Raw genomic sequence first — 25,800 nt, 5'->3', positions numbered from 1 at the left:
CAGTCCAGGAGAGAGTCAAAAAACATTGCTGAAGGACAGTTTTCTCTTTGGGAAGGTTTGTAGGCAGGTGAGTGCTGGGGGTGCCTTGTCCTCTTCCTGGGGCTTCAGCCCTGTCTGGAGGCAGGGAGGAAGGGGCTTTGGGGGCAGCACCAGGCAGTGCTTTGCAGTCAGATGCTTGAGAAGGAGCAACATTCTTCCTGCTGTAGGAAGGGAGGTGCCAGCTCCCTCAGCAAACAAATTCGGGCCTGATCCTGGAGGAAAACTGCGCTTTTCTATGCAGAGCCCCAGGGCAAGATACTTGTTGCACAAAGGAATTTTTCCACCCATTTGAGAGCATGGCCCCACATTGATCCTAGAGCTAGAAAGCCCAAAATCTGTGGCTTCACTTTCCTTTCAACAGTTTACAGTTTACAGGAGAGCTCCTGATCTGCAGGATGTTCTATGAAGACTGTCAAAAGTAAACAAGCTTGTTACCCCCCTAGGAAATCCCTGTTCTTGCAGGATAAAGGGGCTCAGTGTGTATCTGATATCAAATGGTGCCTATATACACATGTATATAACACACACATATGTACAACACCACAAGGAGACATTTCCAACAGCTTTTACTATTGGTTCACCACTCCTTCCAACTGAATCTTTACAGTTCCACCACAGCCTTCAGCAAGAATGGAAAATCCAGGAGCAGAACCTCAAAAATGCTACCCAAAATATCCTGACGCCTCACTAAATCTCAGCAACAGAGTCATTCAGAGTCACAGTGCCCTGCGATATCCTTATCTGTCATTCCCTTCCCCCTCTCCCCCCAAGGTACCTAACACAAAATCTGGCTCATTTTACTGTAAATGTGCACTAGGGAATCTGCTAAATTTGGCTCTATCAATACTGCACCTACACAACTTGAATAAAGAGCTTCAGTGTTTGAACTCAGCCCTTCTCAAAACTTAATGTGCTGTGATGAAACTGAGAGAAAGGGAGGTTACTCAATAAGCTTAAGCCCTCAAGAGACAGAAAAATGTACTGAACACTAGTTCATATTGTTACTAATTTTAGTCTGACTTTCTTTTTAGATTGTTGCCCGGGAAGAGTGACAAAAGTAGCAATGTGGTTTCAGCTATCTGTTCAGAAACCTGGCAGAGGCAATGCCTGTTTTGCTACCCTAATCTCCGCTGGATCCCTAGCAGTGAGATGCTGCTCCTCTGGCAGGCCCCTGCCACTGCAGGGAAGGGATCTAAAGCACCTCACTATGGCAGGTGGGCAAAGCACTGTGAGATGCACAGGGCTCCAAGGAGCTGGGGACACCAGCTTGGTTGTCTCCTAGGGTACCTGGCTACCTTCCCAGTGCTGGAGAGCTGGTCAGCTTTGCCATGGCCATGCCGGGGTTGCACAGGAGGTACAGCCTGCTGAAATCTCACTACAACACCTGGGATGAGCTGAAGAGCTGCACAGCTGGCTGGTCATGCGGGAGGCAGGTGGCTATTTTGTTGAAGGGATCCCACAGCAGGAATGACGGTTCCTGTTCAAGCAGAAAGACCAGTGGCATGCAATGGCAGAAAGCAGGTGAACCTGGCATTCAGCTGGACACATTTTCCCTCTCACTGCAAATCACCTGCTCTTGTTTGTTGTGTAGTGGTGGTCTGGAATGAACAGCTCAGTGTGAGCAGGGAGAGGCATGAAATGTGTTGTGAAGACTGTGACACAGCTATCGGGAATCACTCAGGCACACCAAGGACTAGGGGCACACCAGCGTGATTTGTACCAAGTCTAATGGAAAAATCAATTAATTCATTCTTGAAGAAGAAACAAAGCTGCATTAACAAATCTTGTCTGGTCAGTGCTATTTACATCTATAATTGCCAGAAAAGGGGAGAACATCAGGACAAGGAGGCAGCTATAAACCGAGTCCCAGTGGAGGAGGGATTGACCAGGTAAGCATGCACTTAAACCAGGACACATCTTTCAGCTGTCTGTGCTTTGTTGAGCATGGAGGGACTCTGTTCAAAGGCTCGGGTGAGCTGAGTGTGTGCTAAAGAGCTTATCTGCTGGAGCAGGTTAGATCAGCCATGAGAAGCCAAATTAAGATGGCTTGCATCTCACCTGCTGCTGCCAGTGCCACTATCTTCAGCCTGTCTGTGCTTGTGGGGATGGATCTGCTTACACCTTACCTCTGGCAGAGAAGAGAGGCTCCTGAGGAGGAGGAAATGTCTGCTGGAAGCCACACACAGATGTTTAGGGCTGTTTGCAGGATGGGACACATGTCTTAGCCTTTTTGTGCCTCTGACCCTTTGACAAGCTTTGCTCCTCAGGAAGGAGTGCCATTCAGCATCACTGAGCATCAGAACTGGCATTCCCAAATTTTAGTAATTAGTCCAATTAATTATTAAAGATACAGAAAATAACACTAGCAGGGAATCACCAGGGTTTGCTGATTATTCTCTTTCCATTTGGTTCCTAAATGTTGCTGGGGAGCTGGAAGACAGTTTCAGGTAACTTACACTAGTCCAGATTCTCGTCTTCACCAGAGCTGTGCCAACATGAGATATTTTTGGTTTGAAAAGAGTATAAATGAACTGAGAGTTTGGCTCACGGGTGAGGATTGGATAACATGATGACAGAAGGGCTTTATAAACATTTATTATTCAAAATCTCTTCTGCAAATGTGAACACGCCTAGGCAATTATCTTGCTTTAGCCGCAGATGGGCAATTTTGATGCAATTATTATGCACCTTCAGTACTACAAAGCTTTCAGTGCCATTCCTTTTGAAAATGTCTGAATTAAAGGGAATGAAAAAACTAATGAACTATTGCATCTTTTTCCTGTCAGCTGCACAACATCTAGTAGATGCCATCAGCATGCTTCATGTGGAAGAACTGCATGGTCATGGCTGTTAGCCCAAAGGCTTGTAACAGCTGAGCTTTTGCTGAAGACAAACCTATCTGTAGCTTTTGGTAGCTGAGTTGCTTAAGGAAGGATAATTTGTTGTTGCACACTCGGATCACAACATGAGATTGATAACAAGACTTTGTCATCTCTCAGATATCCTGAATGAGATGTTTCTACATGTCCCCAAAACCTGTGGTTATTTACTGTTCTGAGCTAGAAAAAAGCTTTTTGAGACTCCAGATACCAGCAGCATAATAGTGGAAAGTGTCTGAGGCCACACTGACAAAGAGAACAGTTTGTTTTTAGCACAATTGCTATGGAGGAAACACACTTGTCTCCAGTTTCTCGAAACCACTTGTGTCTGGTTTCTTGCAGCAAACACATCCGGGAAGCCAGCTGTTTTTTGTTTTGTTTTGTTTTAATCCTTAAAACAAAGCAAAGCTCAAGAAATATAAAGCAGCAGACAAGTTAGTTTGCAACTTGCCAGCCAAAAGTAAAGTTTGCTACTAACTATACATATAACTGGCACAATTTTCAAGAGCAATTTCCTCATTATGACTCCTGTTCACCTGAAAATAAAGCCAATTCACTGCTTACTTTTGAAAAGACTGCAAGAAGATATCTTTAGCAGTTTGGCAAATTTTAGTTGCACATTCATTCGTTTTAATAAACAAACCCATTAACACATGAAATAACTCTTGGTAGTATCATTATATCTTCCCCTAGGTGGTTCTGAGTGACTTATTTGGACCTCTGCAACTTGGATGGCTGCTGAGTCAAAGCTGAGTCAAACCAAGCCAAACCTGGTATATCCCATGCTAAGAGCCAGCAGCCAGCCACAGCACCCTATACATGAGCAATGCAATGAGAAGCAAACTGAAATCCCACAGGATTTATTGAGCCCTCTTAGCTCATAGAGCAGCTATAAGTACTATCACTCATGCAAATGTTACATTTCAGCAGAGCTCACGCATTCTGCTTCCACAACACACAACATTTGGCCCACCATCTCTGATTCCCAAGCATGCACTAACCACTCTTTAAGGTTCTTCTTGTTTTTCAGACTGCTGACAGCTCGCTTGCACACTGAGAGAAACCACATTCCTTGTTTCAATTATCCTCCTTATTCTGCTTGATGCCACTTAGCTCTTTCCTCACCTACCTCAATCCATAGTTTAGCTGGTCTTTATCATCCCCCCATACAGTTATCTGTCTTACACGATCAAGAGTGCAACTCTGCTAAAAAAATACACATGGAACTTGATAAAGCAGAAAATTATGGCAGAATCTATATGGAACTACAGAAGAACATGGTTTTGTAAATTCTCTGGAAAACCTGTGAAATCAATAGATCTCTTTGTTAAATGCTCGAAGACTTTCAGATGGTTGGCCTTAATTGCTAAAAATTTCATGAGCAAGGGCAGGACTGCATGGATATTACCAGACAGAGGCTGATCATGTGTCTGTATGTCACTATATCCTCTTCTGGCACACTATTTTTCAAGACTAAGTTTTTCTATTTCACTTCTCCAGAATCAAAAGACACTTTAAAAAAAAAGTAATGTGGAGGTGAATTTCAGGCTGGTAAAAACCTGAGTTCCCCTCTGTGAGATGAAATACATCTAAATAGTTATTAACTTGATATTTTTAATATTCACCCAGGCAGACACTTTCTGATAGAAATTTGGAAGAAATTAGTTGCTGTGAGGGTGGTGAGGCACTAGAACAGGGTGTCCAGAGAAGCTGTGATGCTGCATCCCTGGAAGTGTTTAAGGTCAGGCTGGATGGGGATTTGAGCAATCTGGTCTAGTAGGAGGTGTCCCTGCCCATGGTGGGGGAGTTGGAACTGGATGATCTTTAAGATCTCTGCCATTCTGTGACAAAATTAGCATTCTGTTATGGGACTCAGTGGAATTATTCTAGATAGGACCAAGTGCTGCCTGCACCCATCACATTTAATATAGAGAACTTCATTAAAGCTGAAAATGCTAGATGAAAATTTATTTGATTATTAAAAATTAGCTAAGCTCTCATTTTAGTGGCTTAACACAATTTCTTTTTAAATTTTGAGGTTAATAAAAAATAAATCAAATGCTCCTTGTTTGAATCAACATCTCTTTGCCTGAGGACAGAAAAACATTTAAGAAGCCTCTGGCAAAAATGGGCAAGCAGAAGCAGAATGGGAACATTCACAGCAATATGTTCTGGTATGTGTAATTTTGGGATATACTAGGGACAGCACAATAAAAGATGCAATAAAGCACACCTAAATTTAATAACAGTCACTCCTCATTCAGTGTCTACAGACCACTAACCACTGACAAAATTAAAAGGTAGATCTGATGTGGCTCTGAACTAAGCAGGTTGGACTAGAGCTGCCTCCCCAGGTCCCCAGCAGCTGGAATTATACCATGATTCTATGACCTGATGTTCAGGGATCATGGTGAGATGGTCTAACAAGACCACCACTTGTTAGATGGAAAAAATTCCATTACAGACAACATTACAGAGCTATGGTTTCATTTTTCTTCCAGTCACTCTTCAGAGGTACTGAAAGGAGAGGTGAGATTCCTGCTATTTTCTAGTGTCCTATTGAATAGGAGGTTTTCATATTGGAAGAATTATCTGTCTCTACTTGGAAATCTATATGTACTCCAGCTGAAGGTATAATAAGCCAGACTAGTGAAGAAAGCTGCAGTTCCAGGGCAGAAAAGGCAAAATAAAATTTTCACTTGGCCTGGCTAGCCTCTATAATAGATGGAGTGAAGAAAATAATGTTAAAAAAATGCAGTATTTTGGTGAAGCAAAACATTTTTTCAGATGCAATGCAAGGCCAAATGCCAGGTGATGCAGAGGGAAAAGACATAGAGTCCTTCTCTAGCAAATGGACCTGGATTCATACCATCCAAGGTGCCTCAGCTTAGCAATGTAATACATAAAGGTTAATAATACTCTGTTGCTGAAGGGGCACTCAGGTGCTTGAAGGGACTTGAGATCCCTGAGGCTTCACAGCTGAGGATGCTGGAAGAGATGGGGGATGCCATCCTTCACATAAGGCTTCCAGAGGCCCACTCCCCCAGTGGGAATCTGAATCACTCAGGCAGGGGAAGGGTTTTGAAGAAATGAAGGGAACATTGCATCAGTCTCTAACTGCTTATGAAATGAACAGCTTCAGCAAATGAGTAAACAGCTCCCAGCTCCAAGGAGAAGGGACACAATTTACAAATTAACAAACCAAAAGCAGCCAACACCAGCCCTAGGTCGGGAGGAGCTTGGTCAGCTCATATCTCTGTCAGAGACATGAGGAACAGGGAACAGATGAGGCAGCCACAGGAGACTTTTTGTAGGCTTGCTTAGCCAAGAGACCCAAATGATATGGCAGTGACCATGAAGCCATAAAGTAAAAGAGGCTCTTTTCTTTAAACTCGCTGAGTTGTAGCCCTGACCCCAAGGACTGGGAAACAAACCAACAGGAGGGTTTTTTCCTTTTCTACAGCCAGGATGAAGAGAAGCAGTCTTCACTGTCACCCAAAGGAGGCGAACAAGGTAATAAAACCACATGGTTTTGCCTTCCCCATGTTTGAATCAGATTCTCCGGAAAAAAGCTGCCATTCGGAAAGCTATTTTAGCATTGTAAAACAAAAAATGCTCGTACATAAGTGTGTGAACACATACATGAACCTGTCTGCCCATCAGCTCATACCTTAACATTATTTCCCTCCAAAAGTCCTTATGATGTTCACAGACAACATTATGCAGTTGTAGGGTTTTCCAGTTTATGATGCCCTGTTCATATATCTCTGTTGCTGCCAGCCTCCACCTTTGGCTATTTGTCCCTTTTTACCACTTACAGCTTTGTCTAGCAAGCAAGGGTGGCCAGCTCCTGGAGACCTGGACTGAACAGGATCCTCAGCCAGGTAAATGTGCATTTATATGAGGCTGCCTTTTCATACAAACACAAACAATCCTGGGAAATCTGGACACAGTCCATAACCACTAGGCAGCTGGACAAATAGGTTTTTTCCACTTCTGTAGTACTGTCAGGCTCCAACACTTCTCACTGTATCATCTGTCTTTATTGAGAGCTGTTAATTATAGCTACAAAGTCTGTTGCCATACATGCACTTTCCTTTTTTAAAGCAGCTTTAAAAGTAGATGCCTTCAAGGTATTTTGACACAGATGTGGGCTGGAAAAAACAAAAGCAGAATTCCTTATCATTCCTTCTTGGGTCTTGTAGTTATTTTTGTTGCTGCTGTAAACATTGTGGAGAATCTATCTAGGACAGTCCCCAGTTAATGAGTTTGTGCACTGGGGGTCAGGGTACTTGGTGTGGTGACTAAGGTAAACAAAAAGGAAAGGCCTTCTGCAAAAAGGCCACCTGTGAAACCTTCTGCCATGTATGATGATTGGAGAAACAGCAAATCCATGCTCACCTCAGCTTTCTGCTTCTTCCTCTATGCAGTAAACACGATCTTATGCTCTTTTTCCAGTCCTTTTTTGTCCTTTGCCAGCCATAAAATACAGCTACTTCTACTGTCTGTGTGTGCAGGTCATGCCTGGAGGCAGGAGAGGGAGGAGGTGACCTGAGGTCCCTTCATTCAGCCTGTCTTGATTTTGTCCCAAGGTCTCAGAGAGTGCAGAGAGGTCAGATCATCTTGGGTGGGACCAGCAGAGGCAGATTTGCTCTTGAGCTCTCCTGAGAAAAGCCCTAGCAGTGTGGGAGCTTAGCAGCTTGCTTAACTTACCAGAGGCAGTGATAATGAAATGCAGTTTAACTACTGACCAGAGAGAGCATTTGGTGCTGCAAGACACAGCATTTTTTCCCAAGCAAAAGCCATTACATAAATACATCGTTTCATAGCACATGCCCTGTCTGCAGGTAACAAGAACAATTATTTCTCCTTCTAGTCCTTGCCTCAAGCACTGTTACCTCATAGGAGGCAGATAATATAATTATTTTGAAGCATCTGTTCAAGCCACAGCAGAGGAGACAAAAGTAATGGAACAACAAGACAAAATTACAGGACATTACTTAATTCAATCATCCTTGGAATGATTTTGCAAACCAGGCTCAAGATTAAAGAATGTGGGTCTGTCCTGATCAGGCAGTAGCCAATTGTTATTCCCAATCAGCACTTCACTGAAGTCCAAAAGCCCAGAAGAGGTGATTCTGAAGAGAAGAAGGCTCTTCAGATTAAGGGAAAGCTTTTCACAGGACACAAATGTTTAGCTCTTTTCAGAACATCACAGTCTGAAAAACAAATGTGAACTCCAAGTATAATCTGTGAGGTTAAATTAGAAAGGATTGGTGTCCTAAAGAAGGACCCATGATCATTTTCTCACAAAAGCTAAAACATGAGTTCTCAGAGATAGTGTTAGCTACCTGAATAGAAGGAACTAGCAAATTAGTCAAACAGAACTTTAAAAGAAATCTCTCAAAGGTATTTCCAGGAAGTTTAAAAAGGGAGGTAAGCCTATAAATTCCACCTTATGTTCCTGGGCCCATCATGCAAGCTTACCATTGTGAGAGCTACCTCCAGAGAAGATAGGACTGGGCCATTAATTTTGTGGCTTTCTGGCAGCCACTCACATCAAGAGCCTGATGCAGGTACCAAGCTCCACACCATGCATTTGAGGGAGGGACAAACTATCACCTTCCCCATGGTCCAGGAGCAGTTTTCTAAGCTTTTCAATGGAAGGCGTTGAGAGGAGCAGTATCTCAATTCTAGTTAGGTGCCTAAATCTGGGATGGTGGAGGGCTCCCACTAGCTGCCAGTTTGACCACAGCCTTTTCTCTTTCTCCTCACCCGTTCCTGCTGTTTACCTTACACACCTCACATTTGTGCTTCTGCTGTAGGTTTTGCTCTCCCTCTGAGTTCTGTAGGGAAACCAGACATTCAGCTCCAAGCTGGCAGTGCTGGAATATGCAGTGTGACACCGAGAAACCAGCTGTGTTACATTTCCTCCCTAATCCAACCCTTGGTACTGTCTTCAGAAGAGTCTTATGTGAACGTGAGGCTCCTCTAGAAAAACTCTGGAGCTGTTATTTTCTCAGGAACAGGCAGCCTGTAGAGCATATTTGTGAGATCTGGCTGAGAAAATTTTTCAGGGGGCATGAAGACCAAGAGACCATGACATTAATTTTAATCACCTAAGAACACAAGTCTGCCCAAAGAAGCAGCTGAAACCACGACTCATGCAATCACCTGGCCATGGTACAGCACAGCTGTATTATGTCAAGGCAGCAGCAAGAAGCCACCTCCAGAACCCCTGTGGGGTGACAGCACACCAATCCCACCTCCCATGGGGACACACTTCCCTCTTCAGAAGGCAAGAAACAGCAGCTACTGCAGGTTTCATTGGGAAGTGGTAACAGAAGTTAACAACAGCATCACCCTGAGCTCTGTGGCTTGGGCTTCAGCGGAGCTAAGCCCAAAGGGATGCTCCATGACCAAGCTAGATCCCCTGCGGACAGCAGGTTGGACACTGGACACACATCCACCAGCAACACCACTACCACAAACGCCATGCTGCTCCAGCAGAAGGCTTCACTACTACTGCTGCTTGCTCTTTGTACAATTTGGCCTTGTCTTCAGCCAGGACCTCTGGCAGAAAAGTGCATATTCACTGAAAAGTGCATATTCACTGGAAACAGTCAGAGAAGTGATACAGTGCTCCATCAATAACACTCCACCTCCAGCACCTCTCAGATATCTGTAGGACAGATAAAGATGACTACAAGTATCATAAACCTCTTGTAAAATATCCATATCTTTTAATTAATTATTTTGATACCAAGCACAAAGGTGACAGATGACTGTAGACATCAAACTGAGCTCTTGCTGTAGACATCAAACTGATTTAATCTGGAGTTACTCCTAACTGATCTCTGTCAAACTCGGTTAAGAATCAGATACTTTATCTTTTAACTTCTATTGTTTATTTTGTTTCTTGGTTGTTTTTTATTATTATTTTTATTTTCTCCAAGAAGCTCATGTGAACTTGAAATGTAAAGTGATTTTATTTTGAGAAGCACAAAGTAAATAGGTATTATTTTAAGGATAATGTTCTGAATTAGACAAATAGCGTTTATAAACTGAAGTTTTTTGAAAGAAAACATGCTTCATTGGATGACATTTGCTAAAAACACTTGCATTTGTCATGTCTTGATGCCTCCACAGCTTATTTATGATTCTCTTAATGCTGTCTGCTCTGGTGGCAAAGCTTCCATCTAAGTAGTAATATAAATCAGCAGGATGCCAAAAGTTAACCACACTGCAACATTTTAATGTTGCTGGGAAAGAGAAACTCACGAACACAAACCACTGAAAAATCAATAGTAAAACAGCATCCAGTCATGCCAAATGGCTCTGACCTTCTTTCCCCTTTGAGCTTGCTCATGGCCAGGGGTTTGGTGAACAGTGGGTTCTGTGCCTGCTGCAGAAAAGGAGGGCAGTACCCATGGAGCAGTGAATTGCACTTCATGTGAGTCAGGATCAAACTAATGGACTCAGCTCCTTGTACCACTGCGGGTGATGGCTGGAGTCCCATCTTTTCCATCACAGCAGAAATACCTGTGAAACACATTTAGAAACTGGCCCACATTCTCCTGGACCTCAAGTGAAGCTATGGCACTGAAACTCTGTGGCCCCTGAAGACCCAAATCTCGATTCTGAACCCATGGGCATATAGATCAAATGTGACTTTTGTGACCTCAATATGTTGGTACATAAAAGCGAGATCCACTATGCTCATCCTCTACCGTTGTTGCACCAGTATTTTGATTCAAAGACACAGCAATACTTCCGTGTTATCTGTAACCTTTTCTGTGTTTTCAAAGAAAAATCTTCAAATTCTGAAGGATTAGTGGCAGATAATTTGGGGGCAATATAGAGACAAAACTCCGAATATTTGAACATGTTTTAGAATGTTCTGATAAAGAACATTCTAAAACATGTTCAAATATGGTTGCAGATCAGTGCAGGGGCTGCACTGTGATGATTCTTTCATTCACCCACCCATCAGGTGCATTCAAGGTTTCAGAGGAGATTTAGGTTCTAGCTTCTGGTGTTTTCTTTAATCCTAAATCTTTATGAAATAAAATGTCAAGATCTAAATTATAAATAAATAAATAATCCAGTAAATCATTCTTGAAAGTCCTTTCCTTCTCAAAAAAGTCATTAGATAGGACTATACCATCAAAATAAACAAGCTTTCTGAGGTATTTTTCTACAATGTGAACAAACTCCTCTATTATTCCTCCCAGCTGGAACATAGAGGGTGAATCTTTATAAAAGGCATGTTTTCTGCCTAGGCATACACAAAGCTAAGCAATATCTTGCAGAGATTTTAATTTAATCTTTCATGTAGCCAGGGAGTTCTAATCCCTAGTGCTTTTAATTTATGTTACGTCATAAATTAATAATGTAGGTATGATGGAGGATAGCTCATCAGATTAAATGTGTCATTTTATAAAGCAGTTTGGAAGCAAAATATATGAAGTACTCTTAAATGATGCATTAGGTGCACAAATCATTACATGTGTTATTTCTGGACTGGACAATGGTTGAAATGAATAATAATTTAGTTACAGTAATTCTATTTTAAGCTACTGAGCACTTGCACAAGAAGTAGGAGAGTGATGCTGGCATGCTCTTCCATGGCCTTTCCAGAGCTCTCTGTACCACTTCCATGCATGCAGTCCTGTGCCACGATATCCTTGGTGGCAACCATGGGAGAAGTTCTCCCTGAGCACAACCCTGGGCACAACGCTGGCAGCATTTGATGGAGCTGATCAGGGAGTGTGGAGCAGTTGGAAGTGAATGCATGAGTTCTGGTTTGCTGTGAAGAGTGACTCTCTCCCCACGGTGTGGACACACTGATAGTCTACTTCAGCTAAACCAGCAACTTCCTTATCATGCAATATGGTTCAATCATGAGTCCTTAACACTTCACATTGTGGCTTAATACTCAAAATCTGATAAAGACACTGAATAAATCTGCTCTAACATTCAATGTGCCACTACAAAATTTTGGTGGCAAATTTACTACTATTATACATGCCATAAAAAGGGGAAAAAAGTCTGGTTTTCTCTCATAAATCAACTAAAAACTGGTTTATGTCCATGACAGGTATGTTCTGTGAGACTACAAAACATAAAAATTAATGTATTTACAGCATAGCATACATACTGGTATAATTCAACATGAACTTAAAAACTGTAATAAACCTTTTAATCTGTGCAGAAGGGACTATACATCTATTCACCGTTACTACATTTTATGATCCCCCTTTTGTGTATTTTTCCTGGTGGTTGCTGTTCTTACATGCCCTCTGACTGTACAGGGAGGTACCTAAAGCACATGTGCTGGCTCTGGTGTGAAAGTAGTTGCCTGTGTCAGCCCAGTCCTACTGAGGTGGATGGGCAGGTGTCCTGGGGGAGGTTTGCTGCCAAAAACATTAGGTACCTGTGGATTTTAGCAGCCTGTGTAGGCAAGATCTGAGAACCCCTTCCTTCTCTACTTCACTGCTAAGGTGACTGAGATATCATATTTCCACCTTTTCCCACTATTGCCTTTTAATTTATCTTGTTCCAAATTCTTGCCAGAGAGCTCAGATAAGATGTAAAATATAGATGAAAGTAAAGGATAAAAGAAGTAGAAAGTGATTATGCCAATTTCTTTACAGTTCTAGGTCAGAATTGTCTTCTTTTAACTACCCAGAAATCTTTGAAATATCTCCCTAATGTGTCCAACCATGCCTGGACTGCAAGCTTTCCTGAGGATGATGATACCTCATTTGGAGCTGTCAAGTCCCTGTGCATCTGCACACATATATAACATGGAAAAAAAGGAATAATTAGGAGGGGAGGCTGGACTGTAATGCTCAGGTTTACTGACATATACACATGTGACACCTCAGCTGTATTGGAGCAAGCAGGTGAACAGTAAATAATTTCCCAGTAACTCTTGGTGCAGCACCACCAAAAGGGCTCAGTGGAGACCGGGGACATGCTGAGGCAGACACTGTACACACATGGCAAGGAGGAGTCCTGCCTCCTTCCTGAAGGACTGGCTCCTCCAAAACAACAGGGAGCACAAGCAAATCAGAGGGCTGCAGTGACTTGCTCCAAACCACAGAACAAATCTGCAGCAAAGCTGGGAGCCACAGCTGCATCTCCAAAAGTACACATCTTCCCCGACACCCAGAAAAACCTCTCTAAGTTAACCCTGTTCAGTCTGCTTGTCAGACACACAAACACACACACTTTATGAAGCCTGGGCAAGCCTACTGCTAATGATGTCCCCCTGCATCCCAAACAGGCTGCAGGGCTGGCACCTGCTCTTCAATTCAGCCCTCATTTAATTAATAAAAGACATGAAACTACCAGCTGTATCAATTTACTGCAGCGATGAGTACGGTGCTCTGGGTTTTTAACCCCAGGGATTTGGCAAACCACAACAGCTCACCCCAGAATTCAGCGGTATTTAAAACATTATCTGAGAGCAGCTGGGAAGAAAAATACTTAAAAACAATGAAATGAAAAGGTATTTGCTTTTAGGCTAGCATTTGTTGCTGGTTTTAGATTGAGCTGTATCTTTCTGTAACCTCCATATTCCTCTTATCTCTGTATTTGCTGTGAACAAATACAACCTGAAGACTAAAGCTTGGGAAACATGACACTTATGAAAATGCCTTTAGAACTTCTGGATCCTGCCCTAGAACCTGCAGTGAATGGTCATATCCATTATCTGCGGCCCCCACATTATTTAAAAGATGAAGACGCTGTAATGATGGCTACGCAGTAAAATATCTCAACCCCAGTCATCTGAGGTAGAGCATTTCCTGAGTAACCTGGTTTCTTAGATTTTTCTTGTAGTAAGTTTCCACCTTGCTGCCGCACAGCTGGGAGCTGAGAAATGTGTACTTCTTACTGTTTACTTTTCTGAGCTACTTCATTAAAAGTCTATGAGCCCCACTGTGTAACAGAAGGGGAAAAGGTTGTTCACATCCTTCCACGTATCAGGGAAGCTCTCTGACATGGGACATCTTGATGGCTGAGTCATCCCACCTGTCCCAGGCACCTCTCAGGCCAAAATGAGCAGAGCAGAGCAGAGCTGAGGGAGTGCTCAGGGAGATGCAGTCCTTCCAGCAGCCCGAGCATCCTCAGCCTCTCCTGAAGGCACTCGGGGCACTCAGGGCTCAGGCTCTGCGGGTTTGGCTCGCTGTGAAGACAAGGTGTGCTGAAGACAAAGTGCTGCCTTTGGTTATGACTGCGCTTCCTCCCGGAAATAAACATAACAGCTCAAGTTTAACTGGGATCAGAGCTTGGCCTTTGATGTCAAGGGCGTAGTGCCAGGAAAATACTGCGGGACTTTTTACTCAGCTATTCAAGGCTCTGCTCTGGTCCTCAGCTTGGAAAAGAAAAGCTTACTTAGCTTACTCACAGACTGACACAGAAGTCAGCCATGGGTAGGGGAGAGAGATATTAATAAAAAAAAAGTGTTTGCAGAAATCTCTTGATAAGTAATCGCAGAAAATGCAGACTTTCATTACATGACTAGCATATGTTGGAAATTATATGAGGAATAATAACCGCACCTAACACTGGACACACAATTAACTGAGACCTTTAACAAACCTGGAGAGGAAAGCAAACACGAGTTTGATGTAACTGACTGATTTGAACAAAATGTTGGTGAAATGCAGAGCAGCATGCGAGAGCCACAGGATTAAAAACAAAAGCTCCCATACCTGTATCTTTGCTTTGGAGACTGCTTTTCAGCTGACTTAAAAACATGTCCCAGATAATACAAAGGAAAGAATAAAAAGTTCCAGTTTGTTGCAAACCACGTTAGAGTGAAGGGTGCATCGAATTTCTTAAAGGTCAGTTTTGCTAGCTGGGTTGAGCCCGACCAAGAGGAGCAGACACCCAGCACCACGGCCACACCCCAGAAAATCTTCTTGAGTTGCGTCACGGAACATTTCCAGCAGCAGCGGCTCACCCTTCCACCGTTTTCCGCCCCAGCTTGCATCTGCGCCTCGGCTGGGGCCGGAGACTCCCGGGAGCGCTCATCCCCTGAGGAGAAGAAAACACATGCCTTACTAAGGAAATCCATCCTGCATTTTGGTTTTCAAACCTTAGGCCCGTCTGAAGTCAGGTGCAAAGGAACCCACTGGATCTTGCCGCGAAATGTCCTTTGTTTTTAGATCATTGCAAAGCCTCCGGTTGAACCGAGGCATAATTAGAAGGCAAATAACAATTATCGCCTCTAGATTTAGAAGCCTTGGGTAAAATGGAAGTGAAAATTACATGTTGCTTTGATGTACATAGAAAGGCTTAACACACCACCTTAACTTGTGCTGTTAGGATGTGTAAATGAATAAAAAATGTGGTATTGAGTTTGATAAAGCAGCAAAGGGAAAAACAACACTTGAAATTGTTATTGTCTCGGAAAATGCAGAAATGGCCAGTTTATGGAATATGGTGTTTCTTAGAAGGAGGGTAACATACTTAATCTTGAAGTTAAGCAAAATTATTGCAACATAAATAGCATGATTAATACTGAATTGGATCACTAGGCACTTCAGTGATCCTTGGAAAAACAAGTCTCCTGTGGCTGTAAGCCAGATAGCAAAAACCAGATCAAACCACATGCTGCCCTGAAGTCCATCTCTGACCAGGCAAGCCTAACTTTTTTTAGTTTGAATCATGCACAAAAACTGGACTGGAGTTTTGCCCCATTATAACTAAGCCTAGCATGCTGCTGGAAAATTTTCACCTAAAAACCTTGCCCCTTCAACCCTCAAACATGAATTGTTATAGCCCTGCTATCCTACAGCTGTCAGTCGATAATGTATCCAGCTTGTGAAGGAATAAGGAAGGGTTAGCTGGTTGAGCTCCAGAGAGATCAAAACATGCTGGCAGACCTCAGGAGCAGGCCACTGCCTTCAGGGCCTTCTACCTGCCTTTCTTAAATTCACCCCAGTCAACATCTGCTGGAATTGTCAGTCACCCACACACAACACTCAGCAGGGATTTCTCTAAGAGGCTGACTGCAGTTTAGTTGGTCCATTCACCTAAAGCAGGAATTAAGAGTAGTTCATACTGAAATCCAGGAATCTAAAATTTCAAAACTGAAATTCCAGAACTTACTGCCTGCATTGAAAAGCGGAAACATGTAAGTAAAGCCAGGATAATGAGAGACTGTATAATTTCCAAACATTTATAAATATTCAAGGCAGACTGAGAGGTCCACATAAAAAAAAAAAAATCCTTCTGTATCTTGGTGTGAATTCATATGTGGAATGGAAAATCTTATTTTGAGCTAACCTGAATTTGTATTTATATCACCTAATACATTATGAAAGAAAACATTTCTTTCTATGGAAACAACCATTTAGTTATTTTCCTACAGAAAAGAAATGCATGATCTGAGCTAAAAGTTCCATTAGGTTGCCTGGTAAAGCTGTATTTTATAAGAAGGAGGATTGTGGCTTCTATTTGACGACCTGATATCTAACAAGAATGTACAGCAGTAAAGATATAAACATCTAGCCTTTTTGTGTGGCTTCCAGAGATCTGATCTCTCCACTTATTTCAGCTTTCAACAGAAGATTGTGTGGGCACCCTCCTACATAACAAGAGATGCACCAGCAAGCCAATGAATTGTCCAAAGTTAATATGCACTTGTGTTAATATTAAACACATAATGGAAAGGTTACAAGCCACCTGCCAAAAGTTTGAATCAAAAAACAGACTGCCTGTGAACGCTCAGCTCATTCAAAATAATTCTAAAACATTTTCTTAATAATACATTGTTTGTAACTAATGCTTCTTGCCTCACTTGCTGCACAGACCAGTGCCAGGGTTCAGATTATACTAAACAAGAGTACACTCATTTCTTTTACCTTCACCATGTAATGAGCATTTGGCAGCGCCCTCTTTGCTGTCCACCACACAGGTCCTAGAATGATCACCAAAGTTTTCCTTTCCACTCAACATTTTCTTCTGGGCATTGTCACTGCAACACCAAACACCTCACACACCCTAACAAACTCCAGCATCCTTCTTCCCTTTGACCACTGGGTTTCCGCACACAGAAAAAATAAATTCAGGAAGCCAGCATGCCAAACGAGAGCTTAAGAGGAGTTTGTGCCTCTGTATCAATGCAACTTCACTCAGAGTTTATGTTCTTGAAACTGCTTGGAGACGTAGACAAAAATGGTCCTCCTTCTTGAGACAGCCAGTAGGGTATCTGCAATTCACATCTTTCTGCAGTTACTCCCCAGGGAAACAGGAAACCAGGATTTAAACCACTCCCGCTGAAGATATTCAACATTAGGGAACGTGCCTAAAGCCACTAGGATATATGAGATTTTAAGATGAGTAGGTGCTCTGAATCACAACACTGGAGCTGTGTTGTTCTTTCCTAAAATGAGAATCAGTCACAACTGTCTGATGCACCAGACACCCAACATCTGGTAACACAGTGCTGACAGACAGCCCAGTACAGACACTGGGGTGAAGATCTTTCCCCCATGAAGGGCTGAAGCCACCTGCCAGGTCCCCACTGTGCTGTGCACGTACACAAGAGTCAGCAGTTCATCTGGACAGCTTGCAGGAACATCACTGCCTTCCACTCTGTTCCACAGCAATTGCTCCCTAAAGCTGAAGTTACTGATGTTTTCTCTGCTACACAGGCAAAATTACTTGTCCAGGTATCTTTAATTTTGTGTTAAACACACCAAAAGAAACATTTTGCTTTCACCAATAGACAATTCTGCATGTGTAACTTCTAAAATGAACTTGCACCTGAAAGGTTAACTTTCTAGGGATGTTCATTCTTTTGATACATCTACAGACTGGAGGGACAAAAACCTTATCTAAGGCACAATGGAGTTCATGATGATAGGGGTAAAAATCACTGTCTGATGATTAACAGCTACAAGCTGAGATTTGTAATATCTGTCAGTATCTGTAGTACCTGTCAGTGAAACTTTATTGTGTCCTCATGATTGCTTGTGCTGCTGGAGAGTTAGATGCCAGATGAGCACAGACTTTTCCAGTGGATGCACCACTGACCTGAAGGATACCTGTGACATAATCTGCCCCCTAAAACCAGATTTTCTTTGGAGAGGGTGGACCCCTACAGATGATATACAATCATGTGGTCTCATCCTCTCATTTACTGTGGAGGGCTCTTGCCTGCCAGCTGGCAAACACAAAATCCAGAGCTGTATTTTGCCTTGTCTAGTCCCTGTGTCTCTCCTGGGGATATTTTCCTCACCCAAACCACAGGTGCACAGATGGGGTGACACTAAATCCACACGTGGCTGAAAAGCTTCTCTCTCTCTGTCTAACACTGCACAAGAGTCAGCTGGCAACAGAATGCACATGAATTTAAAGATGGTAAAATGTTGTCTTAGAATCAATGAGGCAGGACATTGAAGAATTTTAGTTCTGCAGACTTTTAATGGGTTTTTTCCATTGCTTCCTGCAGCAAACTGCTCTGTATGCTGCTGTATCCCTCAAAAGAACAAATTAAGATACTGAGGTAGAGGAAAAAGGCCTATCTTCCTTTCACTCATTTTGGTTTTTCATTGTCCCTCTTGCTTATGCATTTTCTTTCTCATAAATCTCAGATGAAACCATTCCTTCTCCCTCCCTTTCAGTCCAACCTCTGCCCCATGGCATTCAGAAACAAAGGAAGGAAATAATCTCCAAAGCTACTGCCAATGCCATTAGCCTCAGAAAACAGATGTCCTTCTGTTTCTTCTATTATGGCTAAGACCCCCCTCAGGTGGCTTTGGACACCTGCAGCAAGGGCCATCCACACCCAAGCTATTTACTCCACAGACCCAGCCAAAGGCCATGAAGCAAAGGAGGCATGGAAAAACACTAAACCTTTAAACCATTAAAGGTAACACCGTTAAATAGGCTGTCCAGGCCTCTTCTAAAGTCTGTACAAGAGTCTTAAGACTCCTGTGCACAGGTAGGCAGCTATGGGCTTACTGTAGGACCACACTGTACCTAAATGTGTATATTAAAAATACAATACTGATAAAAACCAAGGGTGGCATTCATCTTCTTAGTTTGAGACATCTGCCATGCCGACTTGTGTATCTGAGACAGTGATTTACACTTTCTGCATAGTTAGTAGACAGAAAAAAGACATTTCCATAGCACGATTTATCTCCTCCTAAAGTGGATGATTAAAACAAGCCAGATGAATCACTCCCTCTGAGTGCTTGTTTCTCTCCACCAGCTCCAAACAGTCTGGGGAGACAAGCTGGAAGTAGGTGTCTCTGGTGTGGGTGTCTGAAGCTGGGTGAGATGAGTCCCACCTCTCCAGCACTGCTGTCAGGAACAGAGGGTAAAGCCACCACAGACAGCGCTGCTGGACCCAGAGTTGTGCAGTGCACAGGAACATATTTAGCTGTCATCAATGACCTGCTTTAGCAGCTGTCAGCTACTCAGCAAAGCAGGCAAGGAAGCATTACACAAGTGCTGGGTGCCCTTTCCAGCCCTTCAGAGTGAGAAAGTGACCCTTACAGACTAAGGTCCTGCCTACTAGGCACCAAAACATGTACCTAATGATAATGATCAAGTCTTCCAGCTTCCCCAGGCTAGAATGTAAAGTAGGCATATTCTTAAACAGTTCTTTAAATCAGGCTTCTGGAAAAAAATTCTGATTGAAAAGGACAACCCTCACAGGTCTTGCTGACAATCATAAATGAGACATCCTGAAGGTATTTCCATTTTGCCAGCGTGTCAAATGTTTTGTAACTGCCTGAGCAATGCGCAGAACAAGTCTGTAAAGCTTGCAAAAATGTACGCTTATCATAAAGAGGGGAGAAGGAGATGAGGGAAGTCCTGTGAGACAGTGCCTGATCGTCAGCATGGTTAGAGCTCTAGAAATCTGTGACATGCAGAGTGATCAGGGCCAGATACTCCCAAGGCATATTCTCACAGCCTTGATGCTGTGCAACTTCTTCACCCAGTGTTTACAACATGGAGGGATCAGTGAGAGACAATTAGTGCCAACATACCTGAGAACACACGATGGCTCCTGATGGTGGTCTCCTGGATACCCAATATTATTTGCCTCAACAGCAAACTCACAAACTCCTCAAATTTTGTTTTTATCCCCTTCCTGCCTACCAGAGTTTTTACCCTGTTCCTACCACACTAACCATGCATTATTAAGGTGTTTAAGATTTTTGAATTAAGTTGCTAAAAACCAGCTGAGGCATCATCCTGTGAAAAGAAGGTGAAATACCAAATTCATTAAGTGATTTACATCTCTAATTACCACTGTAGCTGTCTAAACCTGAAATGTTGATATTTGTTCAGATCTGTTTCCCAGGCATTTTCTTCGCAGTCAGTCAGGTGGAAGAGTGAGGTCTCAGGGACCTAGTGCAGCTTTTCTTGTGCCATTGTCAGTGATGGCCTCTCCTTTCACAGGTCATCCTGGTGTCTGGTCTTGAGAAACTGTAAATATTTTATTTCTGAAGCCAGTAGTCTCCATGAATGCAACCTTCCTGCACCGTCGTAATGAGGGCACGCACAGACCAACTTCTGCATCAAGGGACATTCCCTCATTTTCCAAATTAGCTCTAGCTTTGCCAAAGTTGCTTGTAGCAGCTGTAACCTCCTCACAATCCCACTAGAGCCAACCAGATGCCAAAGAATCTGTTCATGGGCATGCCAAAGAACCGTGACTCCTAACACCCATGTGCCTCTCTTAAACCCAGACTCTGTCAGGATTCAAAGACACATTTGAGAGGTCCCATCTCTCATCTTAGGAGTCATCTCCAGGAAATATTTCCATTCTGTATTTGAAGTAGTCACTGGAACAAGGCTAGGGCCTCACATTTTCTCCTCTGGGAAAACGATCTTTTAGGAAATTTATGCTTTCCTAATAAGTAAGGATGTTTTCTATTCTGAGCCAACCAGTTTTTTGCTGCTAGCTGGGTTCCCCCAGCCTTGGAGGGCCTGTGGACACTCTGGCAGATGGATTTCCTGCTCCTAGCAGAGGGGTGGAAGGCTGCTCTATGCACTGAGCTACCGAAGAGGGGCACACACTCCACCTCCAGTTTTTGAAGGAAAGGTTTCAGCCACTCACCTGCCAACTCAGCTTTGGAACAGAGTGGTAAGTGCTAAAGAGCGTGAGCAATAGTTAGGATGGACATCTTAGACAGCATAAAGGACAGCATTATGTGCTGGGCAGACTGGATGATTCATCCTGTAGCTCTCTGACAGTGGTCAACAAGCACATGGGCAAAGGAGAGGCACCTACCCTTTCCAGGTTTGAAGAGGATCCTGAAAAAATCCTACTCCAAAGAGCCTTACATAAAATAGACTGACAGGGAAAGTGCTGGAACGGATAAAAGGCTCAGTACAGGATAGGAAACTAATGAGGAGTATACACAGCAGTGGGGGAAGCAGCCAAAGCTCTGCAGAGGTTTGTGCTGGGAGCTGCAACTCTTCACCATTAACCACGGCTACCTCACCACGGGAGTGAGCCACAAGGTGACAAAGGTGACAAAGTTTCTTAATGATGTGAAGCCAGGCAGGTCAGCAAGGGCAGTGGCCAGCAGCAGGGATGAGGGACAATGTGACTGGGTAACATATTGGCAGATGGAGGAGTGTGCTGATAAAGAGGTGCAGGTGGGAGTAAACAAACCCACATGCTGCACCTCATGATGGGCTCTGGCCACCAGGGGTTGTGAGCTCTTCACAGGATGCTCCGTAGAAAAGGGCAACTCATTGTTCAAGAGAAGTGAAAAAAACAAAATAACTGCCAAAAATTGCTAGCAACAAAGCAGAAAAAAATCTTTTTCTACATCTGGGCAAGCTGCAGCTCTCAGCATACCCACACTGTGAGAGATGAATGGCTAGAAAATACATGCTCCTGTTCAGTTCCACCAAGCTGGAGGCAGGACCCGATGGACTTTTGGTCAGGCCCATATGGCAGCTGCGTGGGAGTTTTGAGGAAGCTGCTCCTGGATTCCTCCAGGAAAGCTGTGAGTCCCTGTGGGTGGCTGGTGTGTGGGACTGTAACACAGCACTAGAATGACTTTGGGTTTGCTCACAGTTCCCCAGTTTTCCAACCATGGTTGGGGCTGAAGGTCTAGAAGATCAGTACTCTGTTTTTTATTGAATAGCAATTAATGTATCACAATGGAGAAATGACAAAACCACATAAAACCTTATTAAATCAGGTTTTAAATTAGAATATTTGGTCAACACAGCATTGCATAAATGGATTTTCAGATGCTATTTGAGAAAAGTTTAAAGTGCTTTCTTTAAATACTTTGCTCTTACAGTATGAGATAAAAATAATTTTACTTAATTTGATCATGAAATAGAATTACTAAATTTAGAATAAATTAATAGAGAAAATAGTTTTAAAGTCCACAATAGAATTATTTTAAAGAACAAACCTAGGGTAATAACCCAATTAATCAGAAGGTTTGAATTTGCTTGAGGCTGCAGAATAAGGGATATAGGTATATGAAAATAGGGAAAATTGCATGAACAAAAACTCAAACCAAGGAAAAAGCATTCTGAGTTCAGACCCTCTTCTGCTATTGAAATTCTTAGTATAAATTAACTAATTATTAAAGTGTTACAATAATCTGTGCAGGCCACTCGACCTTGTCTGATCCTCTTTCTTTAACTCCAGCAGAGTAGAAAATAGGACTTTTGGTGGAAATCTGTCCCATATCACTGATATCACCAGATCATCCATATACCTTGATTTGTATCAAATAGGCCCAAATTTCTTGTAGCAGGTATTCTCATATCCTGAAGTATAATTCACAGATAGAGTGGGTTTTATCACTGATGGTTAATATATATTAATTCCTGTTTTATCCTGTGCTAAATATTATATCTAAACCTGCTAAGAGCTGGAATTAAATAATCTCCACATATTTTTGAAGACATGCCAAATTCTCCTCCCTAGCATACATATGCCCTTCTGCCTCTGTCAAATGTGCCAGCAAGGCTTTCTGCAAAATATTCTAATTCCTGTTAGTGATATATAAAGAGGACCAAAAAGTTATCAACTTCATACTGCAGCAATTTGGACTTTAATCCATTTTATTAATCTTCAGAGGCAGCTACCTTGAAATTCCATTAGAAGTGCTGCATTCAAATGGGCCTGATTATGATATTCTACACTGATTTTTGAGGTGAGGATTTCCCCAAATACTGTCCTTCTTATTATTAATTAGAATTCATTACCAGAATCCAGAGTGAAAATGGAAGATACTGGGTGCTTTTTACAGTAGCAGCATCATGGGACTGGAAAGTAGCCATGTGCAAGGAGTAACCCTGATTATAAGTTACGTGTTCTTGATATTATTCTGCATTCCCTTTGTGAATAAAAATTGGATTGAATCTTACAGTGAGTCACCTGGCGAGGTCACTGGGAGTTTTAGCACTTACTTTGAGGGGTTATGGAAGCAGAACTGCTATTAGAACAACAATCAGATATGAGCAAAACTGTATTCTGGGCAAATTTTGATCAGTCTGTTCAAATTTCAGACTGAACAAAGGGTTGAGAGATGGTAAAAAACCAGTCTGGATTCTCTGCAGGAAGCTACTGCAATAATTATCCAGGCATTTGAGTGCTACATATCTTTCTTGAGTAATAGTTTTATCTACAAGGGAATTCAATTACTTACATACTAATATAAAGAGCACATTTATATCAATGCATATATACAGGAGATAAGTGAATTCATGCTAACTGTGGAGGCACTGCTGACTGCACTTTATCAAAAACAAGCCAACGTTCTTTCACTCTTGAGGAGCTTTCAAAAACTCAGAGCTGCCTGGCTTTCAAGTAAGCACAGTTTTAGACAGAAGACTCTCCTGTAGCCCATTGGTTTCCTCCACAGTAAATTCCAACTTCACCTGATTTTTCTCCTAGAAGCTAATGGTTTAACCTGCTATTGAATGTCAAACACAATGCATTTCTTAGGTCCTAAGTTCAGATCAAGGTAGTTGGAGCAGTCAGAGATAGTCTGTTCTCTGTCAACCAATAACTAGATACTAGTGGGTACTTGACATGGACTCGAGGGTGCTCACAGTGGTTGGAGCAATGCATATATATCCACAGAAGTCCCCACATGATTGACTCAATGATCCCCTGGAAGGAAGAAGAGATGCCTCCTCACCTCTCAGCAGCACACTCATCAAAAGCTGAGTCTCCTTTAAAATAGACAGGTTTGGCTAGGCCCACGTGGGCACTGAGGTACTCAGTGTAACTCCATGCGAAAATACATTGCACACAAAAATTCTAGTTTCTATTTTCTCTCTGATACTTGCCTCATCCTCTTTGCAGTGAGAAAGGCTTTTGCAACCCACCATTCCTCACTTGTTTCAGTCAGCTACAGAAGACAGACTCATGCCTTTTTCAGTCACAAGTTGAATATTACTCTTACTGAGAGTTGTGCTAGGGAATTTGAGGTGATTGTGGAAAAGGCATTTCGAGCTCTTACCTCCTCACTTCTGTACTTTTCATGACTGAATGACAAGACTTACAGGGTTCACACTTGTTTGGGTTTGAGGAGGCTTAGGGTCAGAAGTAGTGAAACTGAACTAAATGTATACCTAACACTTCCAGAAGAGCCAACATACAACTTTTGTATGACCAAAGGGTGCTTGATCTTGTGTCAAAATTCATGCCTTGAGTAGAGCTCACAAAATTTCCAGGCTGGGTACCCCTGCATTATGTCCAGATAGAGGAGATCCAAGTGTTTGGAACCAGGCAGCTAACATGGGAGATCAGGTACCTGATTTCTCCAATAGATGGTGGGCAACTCTGCCTAGAGGCAAGCCAGCTCTGCACTGCTGAAAACACCTTGTTTCCTGTTGCCTTTGATCTTGTGCCGCAGTGGCTGTCAGCAAAGCTCTGTGAAGACTACAAAGTGAACCTACTCTTTCATTGGCCAAATTCCTGCTTCTGCAGGATGCTATCCAGGTCTGCAGTGGCATCTCACAGTTTATAATTAACAAAGATTAACTAGGCTGTGGACGAAAGGTTGGCAGTGGCGCTCCAGCCACGCGGAGAGAGCTGCTTACTACATAAGTGAATGTGCTGTTCTGAGTATGATGTGCTAGGAAAGGAACAACATAAATAATCCTATATATGAGCCTTGTTGCTGGGAAATTGCTGGGGAATACATGTTGAGCTAACTTAGACTTTTATGTTGAACTAGGAGTCTTTTTGGAACCCTGCCCTTATACTGAGCTACAAATCCTACAGTTTACGATTGTCAGCCATCAGGAAAGAAGGACAAAATTCCTTTTACAAGATTTATAAAATTAAAATACAGGAGACAGTGAATAATGCATTCTGGTGACTTCATATTTATTTTTTACTGGTTCTTGTTCCAACTTCTCATGGGAGAAGCCTATAATTAAATAGGTGGATTAGTAATCTGCTTATTTTTTGAAAGCAAATGCCTAAATTGATTCAAGATGACTACAAAAGGCACCTTACTTCATTTAGGGATAAGTGGGTGAAATGTAATGGTCTGTGATCTATGGAAGGACTGAGAAGATGATCCAATGGATGCTGTCATTCTTAAGTTCCATCATTGTAGGTGAAACTGCCGTTCTTCCGTTGTGTGTACATACTGTCTCATTTCAGCCACTGAAGTAAGGAAGCTTAGATAAATCTTTCATATCTTCTCTTTCTGCTTTGTGATGCATTAAAACTCCTGCTCTGGCATTAGTTTAGTAACATCAAAATGGTCTTATTTTATTTTTGTATCATTTGAGGAGGGGACACAGTGCAGAAGTAACGAGTCACCTCCAAACCTATAACTCATGAGTTTTCACAGGTGAGATAGTAGACAAAATAACCAGGGGGGCATGATCAGCTAGAGGGACT

The 25,800-nt window shown here is 42.5% G+C and overlaps 1 protein-coding gene across 2 annotated transcripts in view; it reads right to left on the bottom strand.

Moving 5' to 3' along the window:
* The window catches only part of SLC35F3 (solute carrier family 35 member F3), a 163,210-nt gene that overhangs the window by 30,977 nt on the left and 106,433 nt on the right, over positions 1–25,800 (bottom strand). For both annotated transcript variants that reach the window (XM_074537493.1, XM_074537492.1), the window contains one exon: positions 14,642–14,966. In XM_074537493.1, the coding sequence (XP_074393594.1) occupies positions 14,642–14,966 (325 nt within the window). The remainder of the gene's footprint in view (positions 1–14,641; positions 14,967–25,800) is intronic.

This window comes from Zonotrichia albicollis, chromosome 3, assembly GCF_047830755.1.
Source record: "Zonotrichia albicollis isolate bZonAlb1 chromosome 3, bZonAlb1.hap1, whole genome shotgun sequence".
Lineage (NCBI taxonomy): Eukaryota > Metazoa > Chordata > Aves > Passeriformes > Passerellidae > Zonotrichia > Zonotrichia albicollis.
This window is presented reverse-complemented; position numbering and strand designations above follow the sequence as displayed.